The sequence below is a fragment of the Lacerta agilis genome, chromosome 6 (genome assembly GCF_009819535.1).
Source record: "Lacerta agilis isolate rLacAgi1 chromosome 6, rLacAgi1.pri, whole genome shotgun sequence".
In the NCBI taxonomy this organism is placed as follows: Eukaryota; Metazoa; Chordata; class Lepidosauria; order Squamata; family Lacertidae; genus Lacerta; species Lacerta agilis.
Genome location: NC_046317.1, coordinates 89,965,824 through 89,987,155, shown reverse-complemented (window position 1 = coordinate 89,987,155; position 21,332 = coordinate 89,965,824). Strand labels below are relative to the sequence as shown.

Below are 21,332 nucleotides of genomic sequence, written 5' to 3'. Positions count from 1 at the left end.
AGAAACCAGAACCAGCAGCCACAGCGGATGAGAAGATGCAGCAGGAGGAGATCTGCCGCCTTGGGACCTTTAAAAGTTGTCCGACAACAGGGTTTTTGTTGCAGTTGGCACTAATTTTTACCACCTTTTCTGCTCCTGGCGCAATTAACAGGAATGGGCAAATCAGTCCATTTCAGTTTCTCATTTCCCCAATCTCCAGTTCTCTACATTTCCACACACATTTGCAAATCTTTTTTAAACATTCCTTATGAAATCCATCTGCCTTTTCATGCAAAATTACCCTGATGCGCATTTGTGTATGCAATTGTGCGTAGCAAGCACATTCCCGCAAACCCATCCCCCCCTAATGTAATTCATTTTTGTATTCTGGGCCCACTATTATATGTGCTTTTATGCATGCTTTGCCTCGGCGTGTGTGGTTTCGTGCACATTACTTGGCTGGAGGACCGCTCTGCAAAAGCCATATAAGTGCACATTTTGAAACATACCGTATCTGCGCTTTGGATCGCACGTTCTTTCACGAAGTGCAAAATATATACGTTTGCCTTCAAATGCAAACTGAACCGAGTTTGTCCCCCATCCCTACACTTGTAGCTGGGTTGCTGCGAAAGGCAGAAGAGACTGTGTTTAATCCTTTTGCTGCCATTATCAGCAATGTGCTGATGACACGCAGCTCTGCTTCTCCTTTACATCTGCAGGTTTGGCGGTAGATATGCCAGATCTATGTGTTGGCTCGGTAATTGGATGGATGCCAATAAGCTGAAACTTAATCTGGGCAAGACTGGGCAAGAATGAGGCACGGTTAGTGGGTGGTTCCCTCAACAGGATGAATGGGTTGTGCCTTCCTCTGGGTAAGGTTACACTCTCTAAGAAGGAGCATGTACTGTAGGTAGCTTCGGTGTACTTCTGGGTTCCTTGTCACTTGAGACTCAAAGTGCCTTCCATCAGCTTTGACTGGTGGCTCAGCTGTGCAGGGATATACTAAATTAAGTCGTCTATGCAACACAATTACAACATAAGAGATTTTACTTTCTTGGGCTCCATGGTCACTGCAAATGGTGACAGCAGCCACGAAATTAAAAGACGCCTGCTTCTTGGGAGGAAAGCAATGACAAACCTAGACAGCATCTTAAAAAGCAGAGACATCACCTTGCCGACAAAGGTCCGTATAGTTAAAGCTATGGTTTTCCCAGTAGTGAGGTACGGAAGTGAGAGCTGGACCATAAAGAAGGCTGATCGCCGAAGAACTGATGCTTTTGAATTACGGGTATAAGTTTTCGTGTGCTTGCACACTTCTATAATTTCATAATTACTGATCTATGTATTTCTAATACTATAACCAAATCAGTAATTTTTGACATAACTGTGAAAACTACTCTGAAAATTTATTATTCCAAGAATGAAACCTTCATCTGGCTGTAAATATTAAGATTATAACAGCAAGAATGAGTCTTTCTGTAAAAAAAGAGATTTAAATCAAGTCTTACTGACTGGTGATTTAAATCGTGATTTAAATTGATTTGATTTAAATCGAATTCACCCTGCTACTAGTTGACGCCAACTCTATGATTCTATGGGGCTGCCTTTGAAGACGGTTTGGAAAGGGCAGTTTGCGCAGACTTGGGGGGCCAGATTGTTGGCTGTGGCCCCAGCTGTGGCTCAAAGTGCTGGTTTTGCTCTACAAAGCCTTATGCGGTTCAGGACAGCAATTCCTCAAGGATCGCCTCTCCCTACACGAACCAACCCGAAGGGCATAGTCCAGCAAGGCAAAAACATTCCCGGAGGGGGGGGGAAGCAAGGTGAGAGGTGTGGCTTGGGAAAGACCGGAGGGCTGAAAGAAATGTTGTATTTGGCCCCTGTGCTTGGGTTTCTTCTTCCCTAAGCAAAATGGAGCCTCCAGGTTCAGAGGCAGTCTACCTTTGAAGGCCAGCTGCTGACGGGCAAGCCTGGTGGGAGGGCTGCGGCTTTTTGTGCCCTGCCTGTGGAGAGCACTGCTGCTGCCCTTTTGACATGGGGAACCTGGTTTGCCACAATGAGAGAGCAGGATCATAGAATCATGGAATCGTAGAGTTGGAAGGGACGCCAAGGGTCATCTAGTACAACCCACTTCCAGGATGTTGGACTGGATGGGCCACTGGTTTGATCCAGCATCCAGACTCTTCTGAAGTTAAGCATTGGGCTTGCCACGAATGGAAGCAGGGTGCTGGGTGGCTCGTTGGAGCCACTTTTTGGGGGTGATCCCGGAGGATCCATCCTATGGGATTAGGAGGCAGCGTTGTCGAAGCTTGCAGCATTCCGCCTAAATAAATCAAAATAAACACAAACTATTCAAATAAACCCCCTGGCTGGCTACAACCAGCAGTTCTACTACGTCTCTTGATTTTAAAAGAATTTTCTTTCCTTTTTCTTTTTTTACCAGAAGCAGAATCACGAACCAACACAGTTCACTGGAGTTTTAACAGGAAGCACGTATTGCCTTTAAACACAATCATTTTTAGCTCCAGTCGCAGCAGAAATTTGTATAATAGGAAGTTAAGAGAGACCAAAAAGAACATACAGTATTCAGATGTCGGGCTACGTGCCCTGCAGGGATACTGTTCAGCAAACGGGTACATTTAGGTGGTTTTGGGGTGTGTTTTTTAAGTGTCAGTTTTTGATCTGAAGGGTGAGTTTGGGCAAGATCTTTTAACACAGGGTGGGGATCTGGTGAGGAGCCTATGGCTTTCCAGGTATCGTTGGACTCCAATTCTAAACCAGCATGGCCACTGATTCCCGCCCCCCCCCCCCGGATTTAATTCCATATTTGATGACCAAATATGGGATGCACCACTACCTACCTAGAATGGACCACTTTAAATTGCCAGTGGGACTTCACATGACGGAATGCTCCTCCTCCGTGTTCTAAACATTCCCTGCACATAGAAAGCTAGGGTGTCAGGGAGAATGCTTTCTCTAGCATGCTTGCTTCCTAGGGTAGAGGGATTATCCATGGGTTCGTCCACATTCCTGCTTGTCCTGTACTTAGAAAGCAAGGGCCCAAGCAGTTTTACCTTTGTACCGCCTCTTCCCCCCCAACCCCGCAAAACCCGCTCCTTAGAGGTAAATCAAAACAAATGGCAAACTCTGTTGCCGTTTGTTCCCATTCGGCGTTAAACCGTGTGTGTTTCCCCAGGGGAAAGCAACGTGGCAAATGGAAGTGTGGATAAGCATTCACTTAGATCAGCCTTTGCCAACCTGGCGCCCTCCAGATTTTGGGACTACAACTCCCATCAGCTCTAGCCAGCATGTGTTAAAACATCTGGAGGGAACCAGGTGGATAGCTCAGTTGGTTAGAGCGTGGTGCTGATGATGCCAAGGTTGCAGGTTTAATCCCCGTAAGGGACAGCTGCATATTCCTGCATTATAGGGGGTTAGACTAGATAATAATAATAATAATAATAAAAATAATAATAATAATAATAATAATAATAATAGTATCCTGCCCTCCCTGGCTGGAGCCGGGCTCAGAGTGGCTAACATCATATAAATAAAACAATATGCATAAAAAAGCAATCAATCGATTAAAATGCACCCCAAAATTAATTAAAATTAAAGTTAAAACTGGACAAATTACAATCCCCAGGTTAAAATTGAAGGCTGTTACCAGCTGTTTCCACTGATATTATAAGGACCTGTGAGTGGGCTGGGAAACCTTCGTTCTTGTTCTTACACAAAGAGAAAATGAGTCAGACTCAACTCTGACCAAAGGCCTGGTGGAACAGCTTTGTCTTGCAGGCCCTGTGGAAGGGTGTCAAATCCTGCAGGGCCCTGGTCTCTTGTGAGAGAGCGTTCCACCAGGCCGGGGCCACAGCCGAAAAGGCCCTGGCTCTGGTCGAAGCCAGTCTAATCTCCCTGGTGCCCGGAATCTTCAGGGTGTTGTAATTTGCAGACCGTAAGGTCCTCTGTGGGACATACCAGGAGAGGCAGTTGCGTAGGTAAAAGGTTCCTAGGCCGTATAGGGTTTTAAAGGTTAAAAGCAGCACCTTAAATCTGATCCTGTACTCCACTAGGAGCCAGTGCAGCTGGTATAGCACTGGGTGAATGTGCTCCCATGGCAAGGACCCCGTGCGGAGCCTCACTGCAGCATTCTGCACCAGCTGGAGTTTCTGGGTCAGTTTCAAGGGCAGCCCCGCGTAGAGCGAGTTACAGCAATCAAGCCTGGAGGTGGCCGTCGCATGGATCAGAGTGGCCAGATCAGGGCGAGAAAGGTAAGGGACCAACTGCTTGATACGGCGGAGATGGAAAAATGTCACCTTGGCTGTTGCTGCAACCTGCAACACCATGGAGAGGGAGGCGTCGAAGATTACACCCAAACTCTTGATCATCAGGGTCCCTTCCAATGCTGTGATTCTGTCAGAGGTCTATGAAATGCCTTCTATGAGGTTGGCGAGGGCTACCTTAGACTCAGATCCTTATAGGTTAATTCCAGCGCCATGAGCCGAGCCGGAATCTACCTGAAGGCAAGTTGTGTTTGTGATCAGTACTGATGTCACCTGCTAACCCTGGTCAACAGCTGGACCGCTCCATTTTACCCAACATTGTTGTTGTTGTTCAGTCGTTCAGTCGTGTCTGACTCTTCGTGACCCCATGGACCAGAGCATGCCAGGAACGCCTATCCTTCACTGCCTCCCGCAGTTTGGCCAAACTCATGTTAGTAGCTTCGAGAACACTGTCCAACCACCTCGTCCTCTGTCGTCCCCTTCTCCTTCTTTCCCAACATCAGGGTCTTTTCCAGGGAGTCTTCTCTTCTCATGAGGTGGCCAAAGTCTTGGAGCCTCAACTTCAGGATCTGTCCTTCTAGTGAGCACTCAGGGCTGATTTCCTTGAGAATGGATAGGTTTGATCTTGTTGCAGTCCATGGGACTCTCAAGAGTCTCCTCCAGCACCATAATTCAAAAGCAACATTAGTGCATATTAAAAATTTCTTTTTCTTTTTTTTAATTTTTTTTAAATTTTATTATACAGCAAAATCATACACATAACTCAACAGAATACATAACAATTTCAAAACACACACAGAAAGGAAACACACACACCTCTATATACAACCCGTACATAATTTAACAATATTAAAAGAATAATCCTAAAAAGAGGGTCAAAAGACAAACGAAAAAGGATAAAAAAGAGTGGGATTAGGAGGGGATGGGAAAAAGGAAGGGGGGGAGGAAGAAAGAAAAAAAAAGGGAAAGAAGCAAAAAAAAAAAAGGGAAAGAAGCAAAAGCATATTAAAAATTTCACATCTTTTGTCTTGTAAAGCTAGGCCCATTGATTCTGGGGCAAACTAGAGGACATTAACTAAAAAAATTCCTTCCAGTAGCACCTTAGAGACCAACTAAGTTTGTTCTTGGTACGATCTGAAGAAGTGTGCATGCACACCAAAGCTCATACCAAGAACAAACTTAGTTGGTCTCTAAGGTGCTACTGGAAGGAATTTTTTTATTTTATTTTGTTTTGACTATGGCAGACCAACACAGCTACCTACGGTACCTGTAACTAGAGGACATTAAGAAAGCTATATTCGGATTGCATTCGATGTATGCATTTTATAGGCGGGTTAAACCGACGCAGAGGTGGCACAACTGTCTAATTCTTGAGTAATCGTGGCTGTTTATCCTTAAGAGTTTTTAAATGAACCGAAAAGCAAAACTGGACCCCGGTGCTTCTGTTCCCGATCAATGCTAACAGAGCATTTCCACATCGGCTCAAAAGTAAGTCCCATTGAATTCAACGAGTCTTTCTCCAAGGTAAATAATGGTTATAGGTTTGCAGCGTTGGTTGTGCAGCAGAGTCCTTTTGCCGATGGCTGTTGGTGGGTGATCGGAACTGTAGCCCGGCGACTCCAGCCTCAGTTTCCCCCCTGTGTACGAAGCAAACCATTAAGAACTTAAGAGCCTGCTGGATAAGGGATCCTGTTATAATAGTGGCCGGCGAGATGCCGTTCCCTTGGCAAGTGTTATTCTTTTGGCTTGGAGTCCCGAAACTGGGTTCCAGGCACTCCACTGCAGAGATGAAGGCAACCGAGATGCGTAGCTGTCGGTGGGTCAATTCTGGCTGGCTCCCAGGTAAGGTATTGATGGGGGCTCTTCAGCAACATGAAAGCATCGTTGAATCTGAATGCGGGTTGGGGCGGGGGGGGGGATGCATGAGTTGCTCAAACAAGACAAGCCGCCAACTTTGGGAACTACCGACAGTACCTAGATAACGATTCTTAATTATTAACCCACTTGATCGTGAAGGAACTGTGGCCTCCAACCTCTTAGCTGGAATGTGCTGCTAGGAATCATGTGCGTAGCACTGTGTGTGTGTCTGTTTGTGTGTCTGCTTGTGTGTGTGTTGAAAACAGCAGGAGCAACCCATGCCAAGTGCTTCCTGATCTTTTTCATTGCGACAGTCTTGGGAAGTAGGTCAGCAATTTGTCCCTTGTCGGGCTACCAGGGCCAGATCCTGATCATTTGCTTTTAAGAGCATGCAGGCATGAGAATGTGATCAGAGGCCAGAGGAGAAGCCGCCAAGGAGCTTCCTCGCCCTCTCCTCCTGCCCCTTGCCAGAAATTATGGGATATTTTGGCAACGGGTCCTTGCACATGTTCAGATATGTCTGGGGTGACTCTGGCGAGAGCTAGAAATCTGATTTATTATTATTTTTACAGTGATATTTTCTTTTAAAGTTTTTACTAAGTTTTACAAACAAACAATAATAACGGCACAGTAACAGATTACAGGTAAGATGCAAGGCCAAGAGCACAGGGTGAAGATATCATCTGGATAACAGTGACAAAGAAGGGAAAACCAAAGAAACGAGACATTCGGACTCAGATAAGAAATGAGGAGAAGAAGCCAAGATCAGTTATCCATAAATATCAGTTATCCGTAAATCACCACAACTTTGAGGTGGAATAAACTCGCTTTCTTTGTTAGTGGTGAATTTAATAAAACGATACCACATTTCTCCAAATTTGTCTGACTCTCTTGCTTTCCTTAATGCTTTTGGGATTTGATTTTTTTAAAATAATAATGAAATTGGCGGCAACATCAGTTCTGCCTGCAGCATGTGTTATTGCCAGCGTATTTTTCACAGCGGTGGCACCTCTGGTTTTCTGCCAGCTTAGTAAAGCTTGCACCAAATCCTAAAAAGTGGGAAAGGGAGATGCATTCCTCCCCCAAGGCCTTGCTGTTTGCCCCTCATGTCTCGCCCCCCCCCCCCCACAACATGCCTTGCCCTCACCAGACTCCTCTGTGCCTTCCTGGAGTGTTTTTCCCTGACTGGGATTTGTCCCTCAACAGTGAAAATTGGGGTTGCCAAACCTTCAGGTCTGACTTGAAGTCTCCAGGTTTGCCTAGCCCACTTCAGGCAGCTGTTGGAGGGCTTGAATTTCCAGGTGGGCGAGGGTGCCTTTAATATCTCTCTATCTATCTATCTATCTATCTATCTATCTATCTATCTATCTATCTATCTATCTATCTATCTATTAAGGAGACTATGCACAGAGCTTATAAACCTCAGCCTGGAAGGAGCTAGCTGCAAATTATATAGCATAGACACTCTGATGGGTTTGCTCTCCTCCGCTTCCCCTCTCCCAATTAACCTCCATCTCTAGGGGCCACCCTGTGACATCACAAGGGGCCACACCTAGGTCTCAAGTTTGGGCCCTAGAATCTCAGATTCTGGGGTGCTCTTCACCCGGCAACCTTAAAGAGAATGCCTCTTGCTTTCTGGGAAGGAGCACTCTCTCTCTGTAGAAACTTTTTGTGTGGCTAGAATGAGGCATTTTTTTTGCTGCATTTCATTTATTTTATTAAAAAGAATAGTTGTTGAATTTTGTTGCATTTTCATTGTTTTTTACGCAAACCACTTAAGAGATTTTTACACACACACACACACACACACACACACACACACACACACACAGGTAAAGGTACCCCTGACCATTAGGTCCAGTCGCAGACGACTCTGGGGTTGCGGCGCTCATCTCGTCCTATTGGCCGAGGGAGCCAGTGTTTGTTTGTCCGCAGACAACTTCCGGGTCATGTGGCCAGCATGACAAAGCCGCTTGTGGCTAACCAGAGCAGTGCACGGAAAACGCCGTTTACCTTCCCAACGGAGCGGTACCTATTTATCTACTTGCACTTTGACGTGCTTCCGAACTGCTAGGTGGGCAGGAGCAGGGACCAAGCAACGGGAGCTCACACCTTCAGATCGGCAAGCCCTAGGCCAGGGGTGCCCAAACTAAGGCCCATGGTTCAGATACAGCCCGAGCGAGCCAATTATCCAGTGCGCAACGACCGTCGCCCACTCTTACCGGCACGACTGCCCATCTCTGGATCGGCGCGGTGCCGGAAATAGCTTGTGCGCATGCGTCATTTCTGGCGCACTCCCGGGTCTGCGGAGGCCCGTGCGCACACACAAAACCTATTTCTGGTGCCACACTGACCCGGAAGTGCGCAGGAAACGGCGCTTGCTCATTTTTATCCCTGGCCCTGCCTCCCCTTGGCATGTGGCCCTGGAAAGTTTCCTATGAGGGAATGTGGCCCTCAGCTGCCAGATCTTCAGTAGACGACTGTGTTGTAACTTAATATAGTCACAGTCCCTCTTCCTCTCTGAGAGCTACAACTCTCAAGAGGGATTAAGGGTTATTCCACGCACTGGAGGGACTAGGGCCATTGCTTTCAACTAGTGTGCCATGGCACCCTGGGGTGCCTTGAATGATGCCCTGGGTGTCCCTCTTTCCTTCCCTTCCTCCTCTGATGCCCTCTCACCCCTCTGCCTCCCAAAGGCTGTCTTAATACAAAGAAATTTCAGAAATAGACTGGAAAGAGAAGTGGCTGAATTGCAACTAATCACCAAACTTAAAACCATGGAGAAACCTGGTCTGAACAAAGACATTGGATTCTTATCTCATTATACATAACAAGCTATCTTTAGCCATCTCACCCCTTGCCTTTCCCTGCAAGACTAATTGCAGCCCTTAAGAGGTTAAGAGTCGTCAACAGGTTTTCCACACCTATCAGCTGATCACTCATTCCCACCACCCTTCTGAGTAATACCCCTCCCCCGCTCCCTCACTATATTTAAGGATCTGGTGACTTCTGTTTCAGTGTATCTGAAGAAGTGTGCATGCACACGAAAGCTCATACCAAGAACAAACTCAGTTGGTCTCTAAGGTGCTACTGGAAAGAATTTTCTACTTTGTTTTGACTATGGCAGACCAACACGGCTACCCACCTGTATCCCAAAGGCTTGCGCAGCTGTTTGCTGCAGCACCTCTGGCTACAAGCTCCCTGGGTGAATGGTGCCTCTGGGAGGCAGCTCTCTTAGGGGCAGGGCCCGGGGGGGGGGGGCAGCTGCCGGGAGGACTCCCAAGGAGAGGGGAGAAGAGATGAGGCCGAGGGAACACTCCACAAGGGAGAGTGTTCGAAAAAGGGTGAGGGGCTGCTAGCTCTGAAGGCAAGGGGGGGACCACATAACTGGGCTCCTGAGCCCCACAAGGGTGCCTCAGAAAGAAGGTAATTGGTCAAGGGAGCCGTGGACTCAAAAAGGTTGAAAGCACCTGGAGTAGGATTTCTCCTAACAACGCTCAGCACCCTGAACAAACTACACTTCCCATGATTCTTTGGGGGGAAGCCACGACTCTTTAAAGTTGTTATCAGAGTGCTTTAAATGTAAGGTGGCTTTCAGGTCTACAGCAACAGTTTGTGAACCTGCGCCTGAGCTTCCATCGCTTTAGAGGAGCAGTTTGGTTGCTCCTCAGTACGAAACAAACAGCAAGCAGCGCAGCAGGACGCGAGCGCGCCAGTGAGGAGGGGTCCCGGCCTGACTTGCTGCTTTTCTGCGTGCAGGGATTTGGGCGGTGGGGATTCAAGTTGCGGCAGCCCACCACCACCACCTGCGCGCAGCTATCACACAGTCTCGCTAAAAACCAAGTCCCAGTTGGATCGCAAGGAAGCGGCGGCCGTGAGCACCCCGCTCCCCACAAAATCCTTATTAAAAGTGGCGGCGCGTGCCCTCCCCGCTTTCTTTCTTTTTTGCAACTTCAAGCAGCAGCAACCGTCATCTTAATAATCAGAGGCGGCTCTCGGTCGGTCTCCCGGCCGCCGCTCTCTCTCTCTCTCTCTCTCGCTGCCGGGCGCCTCCGCCCCCCCTTTCGTCGAAGATGGCCGCTGGAGCGAGCGGCGGAAAGGCCGGCTTTCCCCTCCCCGAGGCGAGACCTCCCCTTTCTGACTCCACCAGCGCGGCTTAAAAAAAGAAAGAAAGAAATTGCACACACATATATGTTAAAAAAAAAAATGCACATAGATAAACCAACAGCCAACCAGCCCTCCTTTTCTTTTTCTTTTTTAATACTCGCTTGCAAGAGGAGGCGGCGGCGGAGGAGGAGGGGGCGTGCCGGCTTTAGAACGCCGCCTCCTCCGTCTCCTCCTCCCGGTTTGCAACTGGCAACGCCGGGCCGGCCAATCGGCGCTCGAGCCGGCTCCGGGCACCGTTCCATTTCGGAATGTTGATACAGCGAGCGGGCCAATGGCGCGCGGCGAAGAGGGGAGCGGAGAGAAATGTGTGTGTGTGTGAGAGTGCGCGCGCGTGTGCGTGTTTTTTTTTTTTTTTTAACCCGGCTCCCTCCGCTTGCACGAGCTCCGAGAGGGGCGGGAGGAGGAGGAGGAGAAGCCGAAGGCAGCGCGGGCAGCAGGCGGTGGGGAAGGAGAGGGGGGCGTGGTCCGGGGGGAGCCTCTCTCTCTCTCTCTCTCTCGCTTGGCTGGCTGGCGGGAGGGAAAGTCTCGGAGGCAGCGCGGGGGGCTTCACCCCGCAAAGCTTCTGCGGCGGCCCCCCCTCGCCCTCTGCGGGGAAGGGGGCTTGCGGCACACCCCCCTCTTCACCCCAGTCATGGAGCCCAAGCCGCGTCTTTTCAAACGCCTCGCCTCCTCCGGCGGTAGGATCTGCTCCCCGCCGCCCGGCTTGACGTCCGCGGGACCCTGCTGCCCCGACGGCAGCCCCCCGGCGCCCGGCTTGTGCTGCGGGGTGATTTCCGCCTCCTGCAAACCGCTCACCTCCCCGTACCCCCCTTCCTCCTCCTCCTCCGAGACGTCCAGCAACGCTGTCTACACGGTGCTGGTGGAAGACCCGGCGTCGATCCGGAGGAGGTCCCGGCGCAGGAGCTGCGAGGACGGCGCCGGCAGGAGCTCCCCGGCCGGCAGCAAAGGCAGGCTCCAGCTTTTGCAAAAGGTAAAAAGCGGGGGGAGGCGGCAACTTCTCTCTCCCGCCCCGTCTGGTCCCGTCCCGTGTTGCTGCTCCCGGCCTTGGCCGCGCGCTGTCGGATCTGCCGAAGGAGAAGCGGGTGGGTGTGTCCCGCCATGGCGCACAGGAGCACGGAGGGCCGGAGGGCGGGCGGGCGAGAGACGCAGGCGACTAGCTGAAGTTGCAAAGACTCGACGGCTGAGGGCTTCGCGGCGCTCCTGCTTCCTTCGTGGACTTTTGGGGCGGGGGGCGGGCGGGGAAAGAGATACGGCTGTCCTGCGCAGGGGAGGCCAGGAGTACGGGGCGTGTGTAAGGAATATTAAATTTGCAGAGATCGGAAAAAGGAGAGTCCCCAACCCGTTTGGCAAGAGACGCTTAGAAACTTTGAGGCGGATTTCAGTTGAGGGGGGTGCATTATATTTGCAAACGGGGGGGGGGGGGAAGGGGAACCACGCAGAGCCATGCATGGCAGCTGGAGGGTGGGACCGGGAAGTTGCATAGGAAGGGTGGGCTGGAGGAGCGGCCCTTACACGAAGCCACTGAGAGCCACCGCGGTTGCTTGCGAAAAAGAAGTCCCGGGTGGATTGGAAAGACCCGGCTTCTTTGCGGACGGCAACCGCGCGCGCACTCTTTTTTGCCTAGGATCTGCTTGGAGCGGGGACAGCAGAGACTAGTAGCCGCGCAGTGCGATCCTTGGAGTGCTTTGCTCGGACGTCAATTCTAAACAGTAGGGCTGTGTTGGGGGCTCCGCTAGGCCCCCGAAGCAAAAGGGCCCGTGACAGCGCCGAGCCCCTGCCCCGCTGCGCTTGCAAAGAGCGCGCGCGCCATCGGGTCGAGCTGGCAAACCCGAAAGGCGCCCCCGGCCTCGCAGCAGCCCCGGCGGAAAGTTTGATTCCCCTCCGCTAAAAGATGGCGCCTCTTGCTGCTTGCTTTGCTTGCGCTGAAAGTTTTGATCGAGGGGAGGGAATTGCAATGGGCCGGGACGTGGAGCGGAGCTGCAGAGCCGCCTTCTCCCTCTCTCTCTCTCTCTTTTTCCGCCCGAGCCCATCCCCGCCCCATCGGGTCTCCACCCCTGCATGGCGGGGCGCGAGCTGCTCGGAGGGACGGGCCATCAATCATTCTGCAGAACTGGCACCGCGCTGGGCCTGGAGGGGAGGGCCCGCCTGCCGTGGTGGGTGGGATCTGCCTCGATTTGTGGGTGGGGGAACGGCAGCGCCCGCCTCCGGAGCGCTTGGCTGGGGAATCACACGTGCGCCGTGCAGGGGGCGGGGAGGCGTCTCTTTTGGAGTCCTGTTGGGAGTCCGAAAGGGCGAGTTGATTCGGAGGCGGCGGTGGGCAGAATCTGGCGCTCGTGGGAGTTGGAAGCCAAAACACCTGCAGGGCAATCTGCTTGGCAAAGGCTGGTGCAAATGTTGTTGTTGTTGTCGTTCAGTCGTTCAGTCGTGTCCGGCTCTTCGTGACCCCATGGACCAGAGCACGCCAGGCACGCCTATCCTCCACTGCCCCCCGCAGTTTGGCCAAACTCATGTTAGTAGTTCGAGAACACTGTCCAACCATCTCATCCTCTGTCGTCCCCTTCGCCTTGTGCCCTCCATCTTTCCCAACCAGGCGCGTAGCTAACCGCTGGGCTGCTGGGGGCGGCAAGCCCAGCGGCACCCATGGGGGCGGGGCATCGCTCCGTGCGCATGACGCATGCGCACGGAACAACGCCTCCGCGCGGGCCACTTGGCCCACCCCTCTCCCGCTGCGCTCCGTGAGCGGAGCCGTCCCAGGGAAAGGAGAGCGGTTGGGCCAGCTGGCCTGCCCCTGTCCTTTCCCCCGGGCTCCGCTCCCTGAGCCCAGCGGGCAGGGAGCGGAGCGGCGGTGCGTGGGAGTGGTGGGAGAGGAAGCCGCCCGCCACCCCACGCGCCGCCGCTCGCTCCGTCGCCCCGGGAGCAGCAGCACCGCACACACTGTGCGCTGCTGCTCCCACGGCGACGGAGCGAGCGGCGGCGCGCAGGGGTGACAAGCTGCGGCCCCCCCACCCCCCACGCACCACCGGTCACCCCGGGAGGAGCAGCGGACGGGGTGCTCGCTTGGCCGAGTGAGCACCCCGTCTGTGCAGCGCCGCTGCTCCTGGGGTGACGGAGGGAGCAGCGGCGCGTGGGAGTGGCGGGAGTGGCCACCGCTTGTCACCCTCACCCGCCGCCGCTCACCCTGTCACTGGGGGCATACCGCCCCTACCGCCCCTCCCCAGCGACGCCCCTGTTCCCAACATCAGGGTCTTTTCCAGGGAGTCTTCTCTTCTCATGAGGTGGCCAAAGTACTGGAGCCTCAACTTCAGGATCTGTCCTTCTAGTGAGCACTCAGGGCTGATATCCTTCAGAATGGATAGGTTTGATCTTGCAGTCCATGGGACTCTCAAGAGTCTCCTCCAGCACCATAATTCAAAAGCATCAATTCTTCGGCGATCAGCCTTCTTTATGGTCCAGCTCTCACTTCCGTACATTACTACTGGGAAAACCATAGCTTTAACTATACGGGTGCAAATGTTAGGCCTTGATTATTCCTGCCTTGCCGGGGGGGGGTTGGACTAGATGAGCCCTGGTGGTCCCTTGTAGGAAAAGGTTCTGCTGGACCAGGCCGGTGGCCCACCTTGCCCAGCCCCTTCTCTCCTCCTGCAGTTTGCAGTGCCCCATTTTGAATACCTCATCTCAACAGGGGTCTTGATGAGTTGGAAAAGGGCAAGTGAAATGACCCAGCTGGTGGAGTGAGAAAAGGTTGCAGTGTCTTGAGACTTTTTAGTTTACAGAAAAGGCGAATAAGAGGGGATACGGTAGAGGTGTGTGGAAGTATGCTCTGCATGTAGAAGGTGGAAATAGAAAAGTTTCTCCTCCATCGTTGCACTATAAATCGTGGCTGTAAAAGGAAGCTGAAGGTTGGAGCATTGAGGACAGATAAAAGACAGTCCTCCTTTGAGCAGCGCATTGTTAAACTGTGGAACTCTCTCCCACATGAGGCAGATTGGGGGCCACCACCAAGAAGACCACTCCCTTGTTTCCAGCCTCTGGACATCACTTGGGGGCATGCACAAGTCTTAAAGCAGGCAAATTTCAAGAGCCAAAGGGGGCTGGGAGGGATTTTCCAATGAACTGGGGCTTCCATGTTGCTTGGGAATCCTTCCTGAACATGTTCCGGGAATCTTACTTTATGCAGAGTCAGATCACTGGTCCATTCAGCTCCATGGTGCCGATGCCATGGATGAGGAATGTGTGGCCCTCCAGCTGCTGATAGGCCACACTTGTCCGAACCCTTGACCGTTGACCCTGCAGGCTGGGGCTGATGGGAGTTGGAGTCCAGTAACATCTGGAGGGCCAGAGGCTCCCCGTTCCTGGTCACGGTGTGGTTGCGCCACTCCAGGATTTTGGACTGGAAGTTGATTTATTTTTATTATTTGCATTAATTTATTAACTTTATATACCACACTTCACCACAATATCTCAGGGCGGATCACGGAATAAAATACAAGATAAAAACAAGTAAATAACTAAAACGAAAAGAACTAAACAATTTAGCCCCCCCCCCCTTCCCACATACACACTGTAGAATATTAAATCAGCCAAATGCCTGGTTGAAGAGGAACATGTTCGCCTGGCACCTAAAGACGTACAGTGTGTGTTTAGGGAAGTTTTTAATGACTGATTTTTAATGTATTTTTAATCTTTTGTTGGAAGCCGCCCAGAGTGGCTGGGGAAACCCAGCCAGATGGGCGGGATAGAAATAAGTTGTTGTTGTTGTTGTTGTTGTTGTTGTTGTTGTTGTTGTTGTTGTTGTTGTTGTTGTCCCAGGCGAGCCTCCCTGGGGAGAGCATTCCACAGATGGGGAGCCACTGCAGAAAAGGCTTGTTCTCGTGTCGCCGCCCTCCAGACCTCTCACGGAGGAGAGGTCATATGGGGAGAGGGGGTCCTTGAGGCATTGCGGTCCTGAGCCGTTTAAGGTTTTATAGGTCAAACCCAGCACTTTGAATTGGGTGTAATATGCTCAAACCCCGGTGAGCAACCTGGCCTGCTGAACTCTGTGCCAGCTGAAACTTCCGGACTGTCTTCGGAGGCAGCCCTATGTATAATGCATTGCAGTAATCTAGACAGGGTTAGGCCAAGGATCCCGTTCTCAAACCAGAGGTGGTTGTTCAGCCGTTCAGTTGTGTCCGACTCTTCGTGACCCCATGGACCAGAGCACGCCAGGCACGCCTATCCTTCACTGCCTCTCGTAGTTTGGCCAAACTCATGTTAGTAGCTTCAAGAACACTGTCCAACCATCTCATCCTCTGTCGTCCCCTTCTCCTTGTGCCCTCCATCTTTCCCAACATCAGGGTCTTCTCCAGGGAGTCTTCCCTTCTCATGAGGTGGCCGAAGTAATGGAGCCTCAACTTCAGTATCTGCCCTCCCGGTGAGCACTCAGGGCTGATTTCTTTAAGGATGGATAAGTTTGATCTTTTTGCAGTCCATGGGACTCTCAAGAGTCTCCTCCAGCAGCATAATTCAAAGGAGGTACCACTGTGTAATATCACACACACACACACACAAAACGTGTGTTTATCCTCACACACCTATAAATATAAGCAACCCTATTAAATCCTTAATGCTAATATGCCAAACATAATAACACCATAAGCCAAACGTTTATTTGACAGTGCTCTGGTGTGTTGTTGAAAACATTACAATTCTACTAGTACAAATATTTTTGAAGGTGAGCCCTTCATCAAAATACTCTTTTTCTAATTCTCTCCATCCTCCCCCAAAGTAATTTGTGTGTGTGTTGGGGGGGGTCCCTTTTTCAGCCTGTTGCCCCCTAACTTCCATCCTCCCTGGTAGAGCTGGGCGATGTTTTTCAGCATCTTAATATATCACCAGCTAAACATCACAATATATCGATATGTCACAATGTCTGAAATAAGGATGGAGCCTTCACGGTTTTCCCCGCATTGTGATTTTTGCATAGCACAACACTCACTTGCACACCATGATTCATAATGTATATCCAGTTCTAAAATCATGAAACCGATATCACAATATGGACTTCAAACCAGTTTTGGACTACATACAGGTGAAACTCGAAAAATTAGAATATCGTGGAAAAGTCCATTTATGTAAGCAATTGTTTTCATTAGCTACTGGAGTTTAAGATATGAGATAGACTCATGACATGCAAAGCGAGATATGTCAAGCCTTTATTTGTTATAATTGTGATGATTATGGCGCACAGCTGACGAGAACCCCAAAGTTGAAATTGTTGATTTGGGGTTCTCATCAGCTGTACGCCATAATCATCACAATTGTAACAAATAAAGGCTTGATGTATCTCGCTTTGCATGTCATGAGTCTATCTCATATATTAGTTTCACCTTTTGAGTTGAATTACTGAAAGAAATGAACCTTTCCATGATATTCTAATTTTTCGAGTTTCATCTGTATTCTAGCTCCTATTTTGGCAGGGCAACAGTACCACTGAATGTCCAGTAGGTGGGTGCTGCATATTTTCTCCTGGGCTTTTTTTTAAAGGTGGGAAGATGGTGTGGAATAATTGGCTGGAGGCAGAGCCATACACACTTCCAGGCCCGTCTTAGAGGGATCAGCCGCCCTGGCGCAGCGATCCCTCGGCGCCCCCAGCCTGCCGCCTCTCCGCCCGCCACCCTCCCGCGCTGGCCGCCCCTCGGGAGGGGGGAGGGGGCGAGCGGGGGATGAGGGGCGTGGCGTTGGAGCAGGCGCTCGCGCGCCGGCGGGCGGAGGATGAGGGGCGGGCGGGCGGGCGCTCGCGCACCGGCGGGCGGGCTGCAAGCCGGCCGCCCTCGCCTCCCAGAGCCCCAGCTGGAGTGCTGGAAGGTCGCGCAAAGCCCCGCGCCGCTTCAGCGCTCCAGCTGGGGCTCCGGGAGGCGAGGGCGGGCGGCTTACAGCCCGCCCGCCGGCGCGCGAGTGCCCGCCTGCCCGTGGGGGCGGGGGCGGGTTGGGGAGGGGGAGCCCGGTATGCCGGCGGGCTCACGGGGGCGCCCTGGCGCGCCGCGCCACCGGCCTCTATGGATGAGACGGCTCTGCACACTTCCTTGGAGTTTCCCCTTTGTATCCTTTCTCCAGCCTTAACCTGACATGCAACAGGTTCCGCCAGCTTCGTAGACATGAGGCCCAGAAACTTGGTGGTGTGCTTTTAATTTTTTTTTGATAAAGTTGAGTTTCTCGGAAAGCTGAGGTTCTAGAATTGTACGACCGCCACTTGGATGTGCAAGGCCGCCTACATCGCCGGTCAGAACTTTGGAACTGGTGCTGAGGTCGGTCCAGAGAGGTCCAGTCTGCTGCAGTGGTCGGATTCCGTAGACGGATGCAGCCCTGGTTCGCTCTCCTGTTTTAAAAAAAGAAAGCTGACTCCTTGCAGCATTGAGTTCATACCAGCAGATGCCCTCTGTCAACAAGCAAGTTTTTGCTGCAGGGTGGCAGCCAAGCGCCGGAGGGTTTTCCAGTTTGGTGTCGTCTTAGTGCAGAGTCAGATAAGCTATGAAGGACAGGAATTAAGACCGGGGTGGGGAGAGAAGGTACATTTATTATTGTGTCTATTTAGAGTGTTTGTAACATGCTCCTCAAGGGACCCAGGTGGCGCTGTGGGTTAAACCACAGAGCCTAGGGCTTGCTGATCAGAAGGTCGGCGGTTCGAATCCCTGCCACGGGGTGAGCTCCCGTTGCTCGGTCCCAGCTCCTGCCCACCTAGCAGTTCGAAAGCACGCCAAAGTGCAAGTAGATAAATAGGTACCGCTCCAGCGGGAAGGTAAACGGTGTTTCCGTGCGCTGCTCTGGTTCGCCAGAAGCGGCTTTGTCATGCTGGCCACATGACCCGGAAGCTGTCTGCGAACAAACGCCGGCTCCCTCGGCCTATAGAGCGAGATGAGCGTCGCAACCCCAGAGTCGGACACGACTGGACCTGATGGTCAGGGGTCCCTTTACCTTTACCTTTAACATGCTCCTCAGCCAGTAAGGCTCCCAGAGCAGCTTACATCATCATCATCATCATTATTTGGAGGATGGATGGCGGATAACATATTGAGGTTGAATCCTGACAAGACAGAAGTACTGTTTTTGGGGGACAGGAGGCGGGCAGGTGTGGAGGACTCCCTGGTCCTGAATGGGATAACTGTGCCCCTGAAGAACCAGGTGTGCAGCCTGAGAGTCATTTTGGACTCACATCTGTCCATGGAGGCGCAGGTCAATTCTGTGTCCAGGGTAGCTGTTTACCAGCTCCATCTGGTACGCAGGCTGAGACCCTACCTGCCCGCAGACCGTCTCGCCAGAGTGGTGCATGCTTTGGTTATCTCCCGCTTGGACTACTGCAATGCGCTCTACGTGGGGCTACCTTTGAAGGTGACCTGGAAACTACAACTAATCCAGAATGCGGCAGCTAGTCTGGTGACTGGGAGCAGCCGCCGAGACCACATAACACCGGTCTTGAAAGATCTACATTGTCTCCCAGTACGTTTCTGAGCACAATTCAGAGTGTTGGTGCTGATCTTGAAAGCCCTAAGCGGCCTCGGTCCAGTATATCTGAAGGAGCATCTCCACCCACATCAATCTATCCGGACACTGAGGTCCAGTGCCAAGGGCCTTCTGGCGGTTCCCTCATTACGAGAAGCAAAGCTACAGGGAACCAGGCAGAGGGCCTTCTCGGTAGTGGCACCCGCCCTGTGGAATGCCCTCCCACCAGATGTCAAAGAGAACAACAACTACCAGACTTTTAGAAGACATCTGAAGGCAGCCCTGTTTAGGGAAGCTTTTAATATCTGATGAATTATTGTATTTTAATATTGTGTTGGAAGCCGCCCAGAGTGGCTGGGGAGGCCCAGCCAGATGGGCGGGGTATAAATAAATAAATAAATAAATTATTGTTGTTGTTACTATTATTAATATCCCCCCCCCCTGTTTCCTTAAAGCGAAGCTGCTCAATATTTGTGGCATTTATTAGACTTTCGAGCCAGAACTTAAAATAAAAGCCACAGCAAAGGGAGCAGTGGCTATCCTCTGTTTGGTTGACTATTGGCTTTCCTGGTCAATCTCTGCAGAAGTGGATTGGTGTTCTAAAGGATTACTGAGCTCAAAAGCCTATCCACTTAAAGATAGATGGATTGATAGACCCCCAGAGGTGCAACATAACTGTTCCTTCTTGTTTCTGAGCTGTGCTCCTGTTCCCTGGTGTGAGTAGATTTTTAGTGCGAGTGCACAAGAGGAATCGTCCTCCATGTTAGGACACGCTTATCAGTTCTGAACGGAACGGGCTTTGCTGGCTGGGGTGGCCTGGATTTCAGTTGCAATAAGGGCAAGCTCCCTGGCTGCTTTTGTCCGCACCTGCTCTGTTTATCTAAGATAAAGCCAAGGGCTCCCCAGCTTTAAGAACCAGAGCCAAGCCCTTCCTGGCTGTTCACGTGCATGGCGGCGGGAGGGGGGGGGGAAAGTTTGGTTTTGTTTTTTTTAAAAAAGGAACACCGATACAAGCAGAACCACAGAAATAATACAAGGCCATGTGTAAAAAACCCCAACTCAACTCAGACATTTTCATCACAGTTATGTTGGGGCCCAGACCTGGTGGTGTAGTGGTTAAGAGTGGTAGACTCGTAATCTGGGGAACCGGGTTCGTGTCTCCCCTCCTCCACATGCAGCTGCTGGGTGACCTTGGGCTAGTCACACTTCTTTGAAAGTCTCTCAGCCCCACTCACCTCACAGAGTGTTTGTTGTGGGGGAGGAAGGGAAAGGAGAATGTGAGCCACTTTGAGACTCCTTTGGGTAGTGATAAGGTGGGATATCAAATCCAAACTCTTCTTCTTCTTCTTCTGTGTGACGTCGATCTGCGGAACTAGCCGCCGCATAATGGGATGTGGCGGAAGCGATGCTGTTGGGCTGAAAGGAGCTGGGCAGCTCTCTCTCTCTTTCTCGGGTTATGGCCAGCTGTTGCTGTTGAATTGCTACCTGCGCCCGGCCTCAAAAGCCTCTTGTGTCCTTTTCCAGAGTCCTGCCCACTGCAGTGGGAAGGGGCTTCCGGCGGAAGCGGAGCCGATCGATGGGAGGCCGAGGCACCTGTCCGATCCCTCTGTGCCGAAGCGGCCGGAGGAAGAGGAGGCGGCACTCCGACTGCTGGACCAGGGGCCCCTGCATCAATCAGCCTACATCCCAGTGCCCAGGCAAAGGTAGGGCCGTTGGAGAAAAGTTATTTGGGGGTTCTGGAGGGGGTAGTTCCTTCCTGAGTCTCATTTATTGCAAAGCTCATCGAACGGTGGGAATTGGAAGGAAAATGCACCAGGTTATTGAAGGGCTGGTATCTTATCTATCTCTCGCAGTGGATTGCTTTGCTGCATTTGGGAAAAACTTCCGGTCATGTTGTTGGCCTTCCAGGGAGATTTCCCTGAAAACTAGCTTGGTGGCCGCAGCCGAGGAGCGTAGCTTGATTTTGCTGCAGACATAGCTTTCTCCAACTCCACTGCGAACATATTGACACCTGCTTTCCAGGACGGCTTGCTAGGTGCCCCTTCGGTTAAACCATGGGTAGGCAACCTAAGGCCCGGGGGCTGGATCCGGCCCAATCGCCTTCTAAAACCGGCCCGCGGACGGTCCAGGAATCAGCGTATTTTCACATGAGTAAAATGTGTCCTTTTATTTAAATTGCATCTCTGGGTTATTTGTGTGGCCTGCCTGGTGTTTTTACATGAGTAGAATGTGTGCTTTTATTTAAATTGCATCTCTGGGTTATTTGTGGGGCATAGGAATTCATTCATTATTTTCCCCCTCAAAATATAGTCCGGCCCCCCACAAAAGTTTGCTGACTCCTGTGTTGATCAGGATGGGGCCCCGCTGGGTGCAGCAGCCACTGCTGCTGTTCTCAACTTTTCAGTGTCCTTGGTGTATGTGCCAGGGCCTCAGCCTCTAATTCAGGGGTCAGCAAACTTTTTCAGCAGGGGGCCGGTCCACTGTCCCTCAGACCTTGTGGTGGGCTGGACTACATTTTTGGGGCGGGGCGGGGGAATGAACGAATTCCTATGCCCCACAAATAACCCAGAGATG

General features: G+C 51.5%; 1 protein-coding gene across 2 annotated transcripts in view; it reads left to right on the top strand.

The window, feature by feature from the left end:
• Window positions 1-10,746: 10,746 nt before the first annotated feature.
• The window catches only part of SLC2A4RG (SLC2A4 regulator), a 41,794-nt gene continuing 31,208 nt past the window's right edge, over window positions 10,747-21,332 (top strand). The window contains exons 1-2 of one of the 2 annotated variants that reach the window (XM_033153794.1): window positions 10,747-11,253; window positions 20,283-20,461. In XM_033153794.1, coding sequence (XP_033009685.1) covers window positions 10,915-11,253; window positions 20,283-20,461 — 518 coding nt within the window. In that variant the 5' untranslated portion in view covers window positions 10,747-10,914. The remainder of the gene's footprint in view (window positions 11,254-20,282; window positions 20,462-21,332) is intronic. The other variant, XM_033153795.1, reaches the window with a different exon arrangement.